Source organism: Rhinoderma darwinii, unplaced genomic scaffold, assembly GCF_050947455.1.
Source record: "Rhinoderma darwinii isolate aRhiDar2 unplaced genomic scaffold, aRhiDar2.hap1 Scaffold_138, whole genome shotgun sequence".
In the NCBI taxonomy this organism is placed as follows: Eukaryota; Metazoa; Chordata; class Amphibia; order Anura; family Rhinodermatidae; genus Rhinoderma; species Rhinoderma darwinii.
Window position 1 is genome coordinate 2059915 of NW_027461966.1, and position 16591 is coordinate 2076505.

Here is a 16591-nt window from a genome sequence, read left to right on the forward strand (position 1 = left end):
GGAAGGGTTGGTTCCAATGCCTAGTTATGGTGGTGTCTGAGGAAATAAAGGTCCTTTTAGACGTCCCGATACTGACCATGAAAACCAGCACCAATCGACGATACAGCGTGTCACAAGGAGCAATCATCGTTAATGTATGGGGGCAAACAATCGTTACTACACCAGACCCCGCACCGATCCACCACTCCAGCTGCCTCTGGGCACCGGACAACACTGCCGGAAGTAGATGGCTCCGGTCAAAGAATAGAGGCCGAGCTGCAGTTCTGCCGAACGGCTGCTATGCAGTGATCTGAGCAATCTGCTTCCGGCAGTGTTGTCCAGTGCCCGGAGGCAGCTGGACTGGCAGATCGGTGCGGGGTCTGGTGTAGTAACGATTGTTTGCCCCCATACATTAACGATGATTGCTCCTTGTGACACGCTGTATCGTCGATTGGTGCTGGTTTTCATGGTCAGTATTTGGACGTCTAAAAGGACCTTTATTTCCTCAGACACCACCATAACTAGGCATTGGAACCAACCCTTCCACCTTAGCGGGTAGAGATTAACCTTCTAAAAGGTTCACTATGTACACATAAGGGCTGACGGTGAAAACACAGAGGGGCTCACCATATATCCAGCGTATAACTGTGTCCTCCAAATCTTACGGAGCAGGAGTTGTTCTAGATTCCTCTTTATATCCCAGACACGTTCATACCATTTTAGACAATGAATCGACATATCACAAACTTGTGGCGAAACCAAGCACCGCATGTAAGGAATCTTTAAAAAATCTGCTAGAAGAAGGAATTGGATCAGGAGTATTAGCCAACAAACAGGCAGAATACTTACTGATAGAATTCCCTATTGTTCCCATATTCCATGGGATGCCAAAAATCCATAAATTTGCATGGTCTTGAAACTTGGGTTATCTGTGACGTAGTTGGCTAGTACTCCTGCAAACAGGCCTGCCATCAGGGTAGTACCGCTGGTACTACTGTCAGGGGCCTGGCCACAAAAGTAAAATAAAGTGGGCAGCCGCCGCTCATCAAGGTTATGATTAGCGTTAATTGGTTTGTAGAAAGGAATGGGATCCATGCAGGGGCCAGCTCCGCAACTTGGTGAGTGACTGTTTTAAAGCAGTAGATTCAGTTTAATAATTTTTTTCATGTTGCCCCTCTGCTCCCACCTTCCCACCTGTCTCTCTCCCCTTCCCCTCCCCAGACCCCAGTCAAGCGTCATATTCACTCTGGCCCAACTCCCGCCTCGGCCACTTTCCGTTCTCTTAGCCTACTCCTCCGCCTACATCCTGGTATAATAGCTAAAGAAAATTACCCTATGAGGTTTAGAGTCAGTTAGTTATATGTCAACATTTTGATCTAAGGTTTGCACACCATGACAGTCGGTAGTCATGTAGACTGGACACTTCCATGATTTGAATACGCTGTGACGTGGCACATTAGGTCACGGGAACGTGGTGTAAAGGATCTGCCAGACACAGCTTCTGTGTCGACGCCCGTGGTTAATCAGTCTGCACCTGCTCCTAGGTCTGATAGAGTGACTCGATCTGCTACCACTCAGGCTGGTAGGCTCAGGAGTGGGAGAACTTATTACAGCCTGGCCAGACGGTTCTAGCTCCCGGCCTCGGTCTATTTATACCTTCATTTCCTGCTTGTCTTTGCCTGTGATTCTTTCCTGTTTTCTGGCTCTGCTGCTCCTGCTATTATTATTCAAAAATAGATATTGGGATGCACTCCTCAATCAATTGGCGTGGTGCTAGTAAGGTAGGGACGAGAATCCCACAATATTGAAAATATACAACCCCAGCACTCAGAGGTACGCAAAAGATCCAGATGCAAACAAATTTAAGTTTTATTGCAACAAAAGATGGTAAAGTTGAGGTGGAAAGCGACTTGGTAAGACGTTTCGGCCGAACCTCGGCCTTTGTCACGGTCGCTAAAATGATAAAGAATAAAATGCTTTTACAAAGTTGGCAATAAAATTTACAAAAATACAGTATGAACAAATGAAAATAATAATATGAAAATAACATATATAGATGAGTTATCTCTGTTTACATGAAATTATATAGCGCTGTCACCTCAGATATACACAGAGAACAATTATTATACATTATAAGGAAAAATAAAAATATTTTAATACTGAACTGTATAAAGAAAATTGCGTGATCAATTAGTGGAACACGTAACACAAGAATTAAGGAAATCATAATCATCTATGAAAGAATAAGTCATAATGATCTATAAAAACAAGACTAGGGGCTGAATAGTCAGAACAAAATTAAGTTAAATATGCTCAAGGAGGATCTAGCAGTATATAACTGTATGTGGCATAAACAATCTGGAAACCTCTGATGGTGATGCAATACCTAGGTTACATATATTGATTTAGTTTTGTTATTGTGGTGGGGAGAGGAAAGAGTCCTCACTGTAGACCATACCATAAAGTACCGGTAGAAAATAAAGGACAGTGTGAAAAGGAACAAACACTAGAGGATAAACTAAAGGGAGAAAGTAAGAGGAAAGACATGTGCTGCTGTACCTGTAAGACGATATCACTGGTATGGGTTGTCCGCCGGATATTCCCTGTGTGTCTGTGCTATGTGAGTTGCGTCTGTGTTTATACCAGACCAACCGGAACTGATGTCAGTGGTACAGCCAGAGCCGTCTAACAGCTGATATGTGAGTGCAGTGAATATTCATGAGGTAATTATAGCAAGGGACCGTGAAAAAGAAACCTTCTGGGAGTATTGACAGAGCCATCTAGCTGCTGATATGTGAGTGCAGTGAATATTCATGAGGTAATTATAGTAAGGGACCGTGGAGAAAGAGAGCAAAGGGACCTAGCAGCTGATGTGAGTGCAATGAATATTCCTGAGGTTATTATAGTAAGAATGTGTGTTAGTGTGTGTATATATATATATATATATATATATATATATATATATATATGTGAGTGGCATGTAATGAAGGAATGCAACTATATAGAGAAGTATGTTGACAGAAACTGATTGGACGCTATCTAGTTGCCATGACAACGAACCAGAGAAGGAAAGGGACCGTATGTCTGAAGGTATAGATGATCTCAGCCCATGTGTATGGGATGTCAATGTAAGGATAGATGTAGGAACGGTATAGAAGGTGATAGTAGTCATGGCAACATGGAGAGAAGGGAAAATTAGAAAAATTAGAAAAAATAAAAATAAAAAATAAAAATCAGAAAAAATATATATGTATAAAAATGAAGGAATAAAGATGAGATTTGACAGCCGGTTTTATGGTACTTTTACCTGGTCCATGTGGATGTGTTTTTTCTCTAGCGTGTCTAGAAACAGAAAAGACAACAAGTTAGAATATGCAAGTCAAACAAGATATAGGAACTGGCATTAATACATGAACTGCACAGAAGATAATAGGGTTTCGTATCAATTCATTAGGTCAAATTCCCTATTGAGACCCCTGGGACTTAAGGTTTGTAATGTATGTATCCAGTAGGATTCCCGTTCCTTAAGTAAATGTATGTGGTTGCCACCTCTACGTGGTTGAGGAACGTGTTCAATTATCTGGAACTGAAATTGGGAAAGTTGATGATTAGCCTTACTGAAGTGGTCTGGTAATGGTAACCAGTTTTTGTTACAGCGGATAGTAGATTTGTGGCTTGTTATGCGATCCCTAATGTGTTGTGTGGTTTCGCCCACATATATTAGCCCACACGGGCACTTTACCAGGTATACCACAAAATTGGTATCACATGTATAGAAGCCTTTTATGGGAAAAGATTTATTAGTGTGGGGATGCTGGAACCGATCACCCTTGATAACGTTGGAGCAGCATGAGCAATGGAGGCATGGGAAAGTTCCATTATGTCTGGGTCGTAAGAAAGTTTGTCTGGGCAATTTAGTGTTGCTGCCAATGTCTGCTCTAACCAATCTATCCCTGAAATTGGGTGGGCGTTTGAGGCACATCATCGCAGGCGACTTAAATTCTAGAATGGTCGGGTAGGCTGTACTGAGGTGGTGCCAATGTTTTCTAATAATTTGTTGGAATTTTGGAACCAAAGGGTGATATGTATGTACAAACGGAATTCTATTTAGTTTAGTGTCGTTGCGGGTGGTACAAGGTGTGTGATCTTCTTGAATCGTATTATGCAGTTCTTGTTGAAGTATCCGTGAAGGATAACCTCTGTCTTTGAATTTGTCAGTCATTTCTTGTAATCTAGTGTGTCGTGTTGTCTCATCTGTTACAATCCTAGAGATGCGTTTATATTGAGATTTAGGAAGTGAGGTTTTAGTTTTATACGGATGGTTACTCTGGAAATGGAGCAGGCCATTTCTGTCTGTGGGTTTGGTATATAGATCGACAACTAGATGGCCAGTGTTATTTTTCTTAACCAACGTGTCCAGGAAGCTTATCTCCTGTGAACTCAGATTTAATGTAAATTGTAGACCCTCACGTATGGTGTTAATTTCCTGGACAAAATCTATGGCAGATTGTTCAGTACCTTTCCATATGCAAAATATGTCATCTATATATCGATGCCAGCAGATTGCATTATCCCTGAATCTAGGATTGGTGTAAATGTGGGTAGATTCGAATTCTGCCATGTAGGCATTGGCATATGGAGGAGCCATGTTAGAACCCATAGCAGTGCCATTGATCTGTTTATAAAAGTTGTCCCCAAATAAGAAATAATTCTCATTCAGAATTAATTCGAGTAGTTCTAAACATAATGATTTGGAATTCATGGACATATCGGTAGTGTCCAGGAGGCTACTTGTGGCTGCTAGGCCATCTTGATGTGTGATGGATGTGTATAAGCTATTGACATCCAATGTAATTAGGAGGCTAGTAGGCTCAATCTGATGTAGACTTTTAATAATCTGTAAAAAATGGCTGGTGTCCAGGAGAAATGATTTGGTTTTTTTAATGAGGGGAGTCAATATTTTTTCTAAAAAGATGGCTAATGGGGATGAAATAGAGTCGGTGGAGGCAACTATTGGTCGACCAGGGGGATTGATTAAAGACTTGTGAATTTTTGGTAGGACATAAAATACGGGAGTGATTGGAAACGGATTCTGTAAAAATTTGTGTGTTTTGTGATCAATTGTATTAATATCAAGGTGATGATCAATGATGGAGTTGATTTTATGGCGTATATCGGAAATAGGGTCTCTTGGTATTTTGAGGTAGGTGTTACTATCAGTAAGTTGGCGATTGATTTCAGAGACATAATTATTATAATCAAGTATTACAATGGCCCCTCCCTTATCGGCTGGTTTAATTATGATTTCCCGGTTATGTTGTAAATCCCTTAAGGATGTCCTTTCTTCAGTGGACAAATTTTTTTGATGGGGATAGTAGCCCAAATTGTAATCGTGCAAGACGACATCAATGTCTCTTTGTACAAGTTCAATCACTGATTCTGTAGCGTGGTAGATTTTGGGGGGAGCAAAATTGCTTTTGCTACGGAGGCCCAAATTAGAAATAGAAATTTCTGAGCACACGTCTCTAGGCTGTTGGGAAGTGGATAGATCAGTAAGTCCAAAGTGTGTCTTGAGTCGTAATGATCTGTAAAAGTAGTTCAATTCCTGCTGGAGAATGAACGTATTACAGGGGGCGGTGGGGCAGAAGGACAAGCCTTTCTGTAAGACTGACAGTTCTGTTGGCGTAAGGGAATGAGAGGAGAGATTGACGACCAGGTGGTTCTTCCTACCTGGGACCTCGTCTGTATGTTGGTGTCTCGACCTCGTCCATCTCCTCCCCGCCCGCCTGGTGGTCCGTTTCGGCCTCTCCGATTGCCTAAAAAACGTGGAGGACGTCGACCAATAGAGGAGTCGCTGCCAGAACTGGAGAAATTTTCTGTTTGTTGTCGTGGTTGGCGCCATGAATTTGCGTAAGTTGACGACTCGTTCCATCGGTAAACCCTGTTGTTATCGTAATCCGTTGCGTCCCTCTGGAATTTATCGCGTTTTCTTAGTTGTATGGTCTTAGAAAAGTCGTTGATGGCAATGTCGGTACGTGTTTTCAGATTCTCCCATTCACTGGGGCTTAGAGTTGCTGATAGTTGATTTTCCAAAGCCTTGATTTTAATATCGGATTCTGAAATTCTGGTTTGTAGATGAGAAATAGTAAGTAGAATCAAATCCAGTGAGCATTTGTTTAAGATCCTCTGGAATTGTTGACAGTATTCTTCATCGTCAGAAAAGAGGGTTGGTCGAAGGTGACTCCTGAGGCCACGTGGTATTCTCTCCAATCTATGATATTCCGCCAGAGTTGTGCGATGCAGGTCATAGGAGGTATATTTTCGTAGTTCCTTTTCGTAGTCTCGTGTACGTAGTTCCTGCGGAGGAATTCTCAAAAAGTCTCCTGAGTTGGTGACTTGTGCCAAAATATTGGCCGTGGTAGTGGAATCGAAGGCAAAAGTTGATGACGTCATCTATATCAGGGTGCAAGACATCCAAGGTACAGTAGTAATCAAAAATAGATATTGGGATGCACTCCTCAATCAATTGGCGTGGTGCTAGTAAGGTAGGGACGAGAATCCCACAATATTGAAAATATACAACCCCAGCACTCAGAGGTACGCAAAAGATCCAGATGCAAACAAATTTAAGTTTTATTGCAACAAAAGATGGTAAAGTTGAGGTGGAAAGCGACTTGGTAAGACGTTTCGGCCGAACCTCGGCCTTTGTCACGGTCGCTAAAATGATAAAGAATAAAATGCTTTTACAAAGTTGGCAATAAAATTTACAAAAATACAGTATGAACAAATGAAAATAATAATATGAAAATAACATATATAGATGAGTTATCTCTGTTTACATGAAATTATATAGCGCTGTCACCTCAGATATACACAGAGAACAATTATTATACATTATAAGGAAAAATAAAAATATTTTAATACTGAACTGTATAAAGAAAATTGCGTGATCAATTAGTGGAACACGTAACACAAGAATTAAGGAAATCATAATCATCTGTTTCTAGACACGCTAGAGAAAAAACACATCCACATGGACCAGGTAAAAGTACCATAAAACCGGCTGTCAAATCTCATCTTTATTCCTTCATTTTTATACATATATATTTTTTCTGATTTTTATTTTTTATTTTTATTTTTTCTAATTTTTCTAATTTTCCCTTCTCTCCATGTTGCCATGACTACTATCACCTTCTATACCGTTCCTACATCTATCCTTACATTGACATCCCATACACATGGGCTGAGATCATCTATACCTTCAGACATACGGTCCCTTTCCTTCTCTGGTTCGTTGTCATGGCAACTAGATAGCGTCCAATCAGTTTCTGTCAACATACTTCTCTATATAGTTGCATTCCTTCATTACATGCCACTCACATATATATATATATATATATATATATATATATATATATATATATATATATATATATATACACACACTAACACACATTCTTACTATAATAACCTCAGGAATATTCATTGCACTCACATCAGCTGCTAGGTCCCTTTGCTCTCTTTCTCCACGGTCCCTTACTATAATTACCTCATGAATATTCACTGCACTCACATATCAGCAGCTAGATGGCTCTGTCAATACTCCCAGAAGGTTTCTTTTTCACGGTCCCTTGCTATAATTACCTCATGAATATTCACTGCACTCACATATCAGCTGTTAGACGGCTCTGGCTGTACCACTGACATCAGTTCCGGTTGGTCTGGTATAAACACAGACGCAACTCACATAGCACAGACACACAGGGAATATCCGGCGGACAACCCATACCAGTGATATCGTCTTACAGGTACAGCAGCACATGTCTTTCCTCTTACTTTCTCCCTTTAGTTTATCCTCTAGTGTTTGTTCCTTTTCACACTGTCCTTTATTTTCTACCGGTACTTTATGGTATGGTCTACAGTGAGGACTCTTTCCTCTCCCCACCACAATAACAAAACTAAATCAATATATGTAACCTAGGTATTGCATCACCATCAGAGGTTTCCAGATTGTTTATGCCACATACAGTTATATACTGCTAGATCCTCCTTGAGCATATTTAACTTAATTTTGTTCTGACTATTCAGCCCCTAGTCTTGTTTTTATAGATCATTATGACTTATTCTTTCATAGATGATTATGATTTCCTTAATTCTTGTGTTACGTGTTCCACTAATTGATCACGCAATTTTCTTTATACAGTTCAGTATTAAAATATTTTTATTTTTCCTTATAATGTATAATAATTGTTCTCTGTGTATATCTGAGGTGACAGCGCTATATAATTTCATGTAAACAGAGATAACTCATCTATATATGTTATTTTCATATTATTATTTTCATTTGTTCATACTGTATTTTTGTAAATTTTATTGCCAACTTTGTAAAAGCATTTTATTCTTTATCATTTTAGCGACCGTGACAAAGGCCGAGGTTCGGCCGAAACGTCTTACCAAGTCGCTTTCCACCTCAACTTTACCATCTTTTGTTGCAATAAAACTTAAATTTGTTTGCATCTGGATCCTGCTATTATTATTGACCTTGCTTCATTTTGACCCTGGCTTTACTGACTACGCTCCTGCTCTGTGTTTGGTACCTGGTACACTCCTGTTTTGACTCGACTCGTTCACTACGCCTGTTGCTCACTGTGTTGCCGTGGGCAACTGCCCCATTTCCCTTAGCTTCTGTGTACACTTGTCTGTTTGTCTGTCATGCACATATTGAGCGTAGGGACCGTCGCCCAGTTGTACGCCGTCGCCTAGGACGGGCCGTGCAAGTAGGCAGGGACTGAGAGGCGGGTAGATTAGGGCTCACCTGTCTGTATCCCTACCCCGTCATTACACGTGGTATCTAGGTTACATCAACACTTTCATGACGTATCTTGTGGTTCACGCTTGGGCATTGGAGATGAAGAAGACTGGAAGAAGTCATCATGGCGTTCTGGGCCAGCTGAAGAAGAAAAGAGAACGTGAACGACTCCAATCTAAGAAGATGTCACATGTGAGTCACTGAATTTCACTGCACTGTATTCACTTATATGGTCTGCAGAATGCCTGTGTAGGACTGATATCTGTCACAATATGGTGGGAATACTGGTCTTTGTTTTACAACACACGTTTTTAGTACACATTTAAGAGTGTTTAAATTATTTCTATATAGTTGAAGGGTAGACCCCCAAGAATTATTTCCTTTGGTGGGTCCAAGGTACCTCAGTCAGACACTGAGTGTACAGATCCTTGCATTAAGATATTGTATTACTGTCTGTAGCCTTAGACGAGAATTTATTAACCTTGCTAAGCCTCTTATCTGGCATAGAAAAATCCCAAAAGTGCAGGAAAGTTTTCGGTCACTTTTCGCTGCCTTTGGCACTTTTTTGAAAAGTGTGTGGCGCTTTGCGGAAAGGGCCGACAATTTTACTATCATTTACGCCAGTAACGGGCGTAATGTAAAGCAGAAATCAACGCCAGCTCCGAGCTAGTGTACAATTTTACATTGAGTGTGCAACAAAAGGCCTAAGCCAGACCCTGTATCTCCCCCACTAATCAGACTGTTTTGTGCCACAAGACATGTGTTTTGCCCACACCCCTAAAAAAAACAAAAAAAAAGATATATATATCTGAGACAGCGTATCTATAAGGGTATATTCACACGCTGTGTTTTCAGGCGTATTTCGGAGCGTAAACGCCTTCAAATACGCCTGAAAAATCGGTAGCCCAATGCCTTCAAACATCTGCCTATTGTATTTTAAAACGGCACGTAAAAAGAAGGAGCATGTCACTTCTTGAGCCGTTTTTGGAGATGTTTTTCATTGTGTCAATGGAAAAACAGCTCCAAAAACAGCTAGAAAAAACGGCTGTAAATCAAAGGCTGTGTTCTCTGAAAACAGCTCTGTAATTTTCAGCCATTTTTGACTTTGCGTGTGAACCCTAAGACTATGACACCTGATAGCTCTGCTACTTGATAGGAGACAGCGGCTCAGCAGACAGTATCACATATAATATGCTGAGATACAACGGCTTAGCAGACAGTATCACACATGCTAGCCCCAATTAAAAGGTTAATTGGGAAAAAATGTCTTATAGTGTTTTTCGATAAAGGTCACTTGAACTGGTATCATTTAAACAGTTAACCGATGAATGACGCTGTTTACGTGGAATTTACCCTGCGGCCTAATGTACCATATAAAGTATTAAAAAAACAATGTAAAAAAACCTACATTTTGTGGGGTGAATTGAACAAAAAACCTGTAATTCCGCCATTTCTGTTTTGATTTTACAGTGTTCATCGGGTGGCATGAATTGCATGATAACTTGATTCTGCGTGTCGTTACGATTATGGCGATACCAAATTTATATAGTTTTATTTTTTACTAAATAATTTGTTTTTGTGACGCTGCATTTGAAGATGAACTGCATAGTTTTTCAATGCAACAGCACTTCATAGGGCGGCAAGGGGTTAAAACCCACTCTCTGAAGCCCCCCTTCAAGATACATTTCAACTAATCTGGTCCCCATGGCAGAAATATGTCTTTCCATCTGGCACCTCCAGCAGACTCCTTTCAGTCTAGTTTGATATCTTTTACCTCAGAGTTCCTCTTTTTCCCTTTTTTTACTTTCTTCTTTCCCTCTCCCCTTCTTCTCCTTCTCCCCCCACTTTATTTTAACTATTTCTAACAGGAGCTGTGCAGAGTTATAAAAATATGGCTGCTTTCTTCCAAAAACAGAACCACACCTATCCACAGGTTGTATCTGGTATTGCAGGTTAGCTCCATTGAAGTGAATGGTAATGAGCTGTAATACCACACACAACCTATGGACAGGTGTGGTGCTGGTTTTTGGAGAAAGCAGATAAGTTATCTCATCCTGGAGAACTCTTTGTCATGGATAGTTCTTGTGCGGAGATGCTCCCTGCATTATCCCTTTTCCTTTATGGCCGCTGATATGTTCTATTCAGCTTTATGGCCTCTGTACTAAGTTCATTTCCAGTCATTAAAGGGTTAACACTTCAGACCACTGTGGGTGACGTCACAATGTATGATTTGTGCAGTGGTAATAAATTCCTGTAGTAATGATGATGAAGGTGCTGATGTCATAAATACAAATGTTTATGACATAAAGAAGATTCCATATTAGAAAGTTTTACTGCCACATTCAGCGCCATATTGGATGGGACTGAGGACCTTGAGCTTGACTTCCCCACCAATACCGACCTGATGTAATTTGGAGGTTCTAGCAGGGAAACTCTTCACCCCAGACCACTTCTTCATCACATCCTCTTCATACGGGTTGTCTGTAATAGAGGGGGGTTTCCAGCAGGAGATCCCCCTCTATTAGCCAGAGCGGAGACAGATGCTACAAGGAGGCATCTGGAGGACCCGTCTCATCCGTGGATCGCCCATTAATTTTAATGGGTGCCCAGGAAGAGAGACACCCGCCTAGCCATCCAGATCAGCCGATTTATGTGTTTTATGTTGTTCGTTCGTTCGTTCGTTCGTTCGTTCGTTCGTTCGTTCGTTCGTTCGTTCGTTGTATTGTCTTTCCTTAAAAATCTGAGAAAACGTATAAATTCTGTTACAAATTATATTTTGGCAACTTCTAAGCCTAGAGGAAGGGCAATCCTCCAGCCATGGTTTCCCTAGAGGTTTCCCCCACAGGGGGTTTTTCCTTTCCTGCGTGCTGGAGGGTGACTCTTCGTGAGTCGGAGGTTTGCCATTTTGGGTTTGGTCATATAATATAATAAAAGTTTTGACCATTTAACACCCAATTATAATGTTTTGTGTCTTTATTTTGCATTCTTTGGTATGGTGATTGGGATTCTGGGTCTATTACATATCACAAAATCATAAGGCCGGACATCTACTTCCCACACTGACATAGAATGGAGACAACAAGCGTTGCAGCACAATTAAGTGTACACATCCTTACATTAAGATATTGTATTACGGTCTGTAGCCTTTGGGGGGAATATATTAACCTTTCTACAACAGTTTATTAGCGTAGAAAATTCACAAAATACGCAAATGTCATAATTTTTGGGGGCAAAAAATGAGCGGGGCTTAGCAGAAATGGCCAACAATTTTACTATAATTTACGCCAGTAACTGATGTAAATTATAGCAGAAATCTATATGTATAATGCCGCACAGATTTATCTCTGGGGGGCGTAACAAGGCAAAGGTCCGTGCCAGACCCATACCTCCCCCCCAATCAGACTGTATGCCCCCCCAATCAGACAATAAAATACATTTTAAAAATGTACTTTAAATGTACAGCAGGCCGCGGCACATAGAAAGTACTGATGACAGGCCGCGTTGCAGCTAAAAGATGCGACACATTTATTAAGAGTCGTTCGCCTGTTAATAAATGTGTTGCATCTTACTCCAGCAAACTGTTTAATAGGGCTGGTGTATGAAACGCCAGTATTAATTGGAATGTGTCGCTAGGAATTATTTTTTTTTTTCAGTTAAACAGTTAGTATATAAGTGATTAAACATTGTTTTAATTTTTTAATTTTTTCACAAGTCAGGAAATATTATAAATCAGATTCTAATTTATAACATTTCCATGTGCTGGTCACTAGAGGGAGCAATTCCCAAAATTGCAGCATTGGCATGTGGTAAAGCAACCTCATTGCCTTATGCTGCAAATTTGGACTAGGCACACTCGCTCTGCCCCAGCACACACCAGTAAACATACCTACCAACTTTCAAGTATCTAATCTAAGTAATCTCCGCCCACACATACCCGGTTCAGCCCACTCATTATTATGTTCCCATAGGACCCCCTACACAGTATAATGACAAATAGCTGCCCCCATACAGTTTAATGCTCCCTTAGCTACCCCTAGTACCAGTGCGCACATATAAAGTGCCAGTGCCCATATAGATAGTGTCACACACAGTGCAGTGCCCATGTAGATGGTGCCACTCCCCCAGGGATTCCACTCCAGGAGGAGCCCCTGCCGTCACTGTCCATATATGGACAGTGACGTAAGGCATTCCCTATAGGAGCAGAATCTCTGTCCAGAGCGTCGGCCACGCTGTGGCCAAGGATTGCTCTCCAGGAGGAGCCCTTGATGTAATTGTACATATATGGAAAGTGACATCAGGGGTTCCGCCTAGGAGCGGATTCCCCGGCCAGACCATCGGCAATGCAAAGGCAGTGGATTCCGTTCCAGGAGTAGTCCCCGACCTCAATGTTCATATATGGATAGTGAGACAAGGGGCTCCGCACTTAAAGTAGCGCTGTGCCCGGGAATTCCTCGGCGAGTGGTACTAAAACAGAAGCAGGGAGCTGGCGATCCCTTTCATTAGCATTGGATTAAACTGTATCTGCATCCAGATTCCACAGTAAATGCTTGTTCATGAGCCTGCAAAGGAGGAGCTGCTCAGTTTGCCATTAGGGTGATGACTGACGGATAAGGCCTCGTTCACATCTGCACTATTGTCTCTGGTAAAATCACGGTCCCCCGCCTGACGGAAAGCCAATGGAACCCACTAATATCAATGGGTTCTGTCGGCAGGTGGCGGTGTCCGTTGTGCGACGGAACAGTTGCTTACGTTATTCCTTTGTTCTGCACCACTGATGGAGCAGAACAACGAAACACACCAACGCAGGTGTGAACAGGGCCTTAGAGAGATAACTGAATACAGCAGCTGGCCATGAACTGAAATACACTGCAGGTACAGAAGACAAATGGTAGACCAATTAGAAATGTGATTTATTTTACAAAATACATACAAGGCAATTAAAAAAAAAACTGTGCAAAGGTGTACATAGCCTTTAAGGGTATGTGCACACAATAGCAGGCTTTTACGTCTGAAAAGACAGACTGTTTTCAGGAGAAAACAGTTGCCTTGTTTCAGACGTAAATGCTCCTCCTCGCATTTTGCGGGGCTTCTCTGACAGCCGTAAATTTTGAGCTGTGCTTCATTGAGTTCAATGAAGAAACGGCTCAAATTACGTCTGAAAGAAGTGCCCTGCACTTCTTTTGACGAGGCTGTATTTTTACGCGTCGTCGTTTGACAGCTGTCAAACGACGACGCGTAAATGACAGGTTGTCTGCACAGTACGTCGGCAAACCCATTCAAATGAATGGGCAGATGTTTGCCGACGTATTGTAGCCTTATTTTCAGATGTAAAACGAGGCATAATACGCCTCGTTTACGTCTGAAAATAAGTCGTGTGAACCCAGCCTAAGCAATCAGGAGGCATATTTTCAGATTCTGCTGGACTTCTCCCATATACCGGCATTTCAGGCATCCTATTGGTCCACGGTGTCCTCAATGCCCACCCCATTTACTTCTTCTTTAGCCACAATGCCCGCACGCCACAGCAAGCTGACAGTGCCCGCCCTAATGGTATATACAGGGGTGATGGAGATTTTATACTGAGATAATGGTAGGCTGGTTCATACACGGATAATGGTGGTTATATATGGGGATGATGGCTGGTATATACAGGGATGATTGGAGTCCCTTATATAACCCCCATATTCCCTGTATATTACCCCCAAAAGGGGAGATCAGCATCACATCGCAGTCCAAAACTCATGGAAAACTATTTTATGTTTCACCCATCCCACCCATCGCTGGATGTGGGTATACTAGGACACATGACTAATATGATAATATTTTAATATAGAATTGTACATCCTAGTATAATAGCTAAAGAAAATTAGCTTATGAGGTTTAGAGTTAGTTATATGTCGAAATTTTGATCTAAGGTATGCGCACCATGACGGGCGGTAGTCATGTAGACTGAACGCTTCCATGATTTGAATAAGCTGTGACGTGGCAGATTGGGTCATGTGAACGTGGTATACAGGTTACATCAACACTTTCATGACATATCTTGTGGTTCGCGCTTGGGCATTGGAGATGAAGAAGACTGGAAGTCAACATGGTGTTCTGGGTCGGATGAAGAAGGAAAGAGAACATGAACGACTCCATTCTGAGAAGATGTCACCTGTGAGTCACTGAATTTCACTGCACTGTATTCACTTACACTACCGTTCAAAAGTTTGGGGTCACCCAGACAATTTTGTGTTTTCCATGAAAACTCACACTTATATTTATCAAATGAGTTGCAAAATGACTAGAAAATATAGTCAAGACATTGACAAGGTTAGAAATAATGTTTTTTATTTGAAATAATAATTTTCTCCTTCAAACTTTGCTTTTGTCAAAGAATGCTCCATTTGCAGCAATTACAGCATTGCAGACCTTTGGCATTCTAGCTGTTAATTTGCTGAGGTAATCGGGAGAAATTTCACCCCATGCTTCCAGAAGTCCCTCCCACAAGTTGGATTGGCTTGATGGGCACTTCTTGCGTACCATACTGTCAAGCTGCTCCCACAACAGCTCTATGGGGTTGAGATCTGATGACTGCGCTGGCCACTCCATTACAGATAGAATACCAGCTGCCTGCTTCTTCCCTAAATAGTTCTTGCATAATTTGGAGGTGTGCTTTGGGTCATTGTCCTGTTGTAGGATGAAATTGGCTCCAATCAAGCGCTGTCCACAGGGTATGGCATGGCGTTGCAAAATGGAGTGATAGCCTTCCTTATTCAAAATCCCTTTTACCTTGTACAAATCTCCCACTTTACCAGCACCAAAGCAACCCCAGACCATCACATAACCTCCACCATGCTTGACAGATGGCGTCAGGCACTCTTCCAGCATCTTTTCAGTTGTTCTGCGTCTCACAAATGTTCTTCTGTGTGATACAAACACCTCAAACTTCGATTCGTCTGTCCATAACACTTTTTTCCAATCTTCCTCTGTCCAATGTCTGTGTGCTTTTGCCCATATTAATCTTTTCCTTTTATTAGCCAGTCTCAGATATGGCTTTTTCTTTGCCACTCTGCCCTGAAGACCAGCATTCCGGAGTCGCCTCTTCACTGTAGACATCGACACTGGTGTTTTGCGGGTACTGTTTAATGAAGCTGCCAGTTGAGGACCTGTGAGGCATCTATTTCTCAAAGTAGAGACTCTAATGTACTTGTCTTGTTGCTCAGTTGTGCAGCGGGGCCTCCCACTTGTCTTTCTACTCTGGTTAGAGCCTGTTTGTGCTGTCCTCTGAAGGGAGTAATACACACCGTTGTAGGAAATCTTCAGTTTCTTGGCAATTTCTCGCATGGAATAGCCTTCATTTCTAAGAACAAGAATAGACTGTTGAGTTTCACATGAAAGCTCTATTTTTCTAGCCATTTGGAGAGTTTAATCGAACCCACAAATGTAATGCTCCAGATTCTCAACTAGCTCAAAGGAAGGTCAGTTTTATAGCTCCTCTAAACAGCAAAACTGTTTACAGCGGTGCTAACATAATTGCACAAGGGTTTTCAAGTGTTTTCTAATCATCCATTAGCCTTCTAACACAGTTAGCAAACACAATGTACCATTAGAACACTGGAGTGATGGTTGCTGGGAATGGGCCTCTATACACCTATGTAGATATTGCATTAAAAACCAGATGTTTGCTGCTAGAATAGTCATTTACCACATTAACAATGTATAGAGTGTATTTCTGATTAATTTAATGTTATCTTCATTGAAAAAAACTGTGCAAATAAGGAAATTTCTAAGTGACCCTAAACTTTTGAACGGTAGTGT

At 41.4% G+C, this 16591-nt stretch overlaps 1 protein-coding gene across 3 annotated transcripts; it reads right to left on the reverse strand.

Annotated features, from left to right (window-relative positions):
• Positions 1–1830: 1830 nt before the first annotated feature.
• Positions 1831–6595, reverse strand: LOC142699154 (uncharacterized). Of its 3 annotated transcripts, XR_012866043.1 has the most exons (3): positions 5710–5798; positions 3287–3321; positions 1831–1932 (listed from the first exon to the last, which is right to left on the reverse strand). XR_012866043.1 is itself a non-coding variant. In XM_075848018.1 (2 exons), exon 1 carries the CDS (start codon positions 5909–5911, stop codon positions 3422–3424), a length of 2490 nt encoding a protein of 829 aa, XP_075704133.1. In that variant the 5' UTR covers positions 5912–6595; the 3' UTR covers positions 1831–1932; positions 3287–3421. The 3 variants fall into 3 exon arrangements, 1 of the variants encoding a protein (XP_075704133.1); XR_012866042.1 differs by lacking the exons at positions 3287–3321; positions 5710–5798 and adding an exon at positions 2539–2889; XM_075848018.1 differs by having other exon boundaries at positions 3287–6595.
• Positions 6596–16591: the final 9996 nt, after the last annotated feature.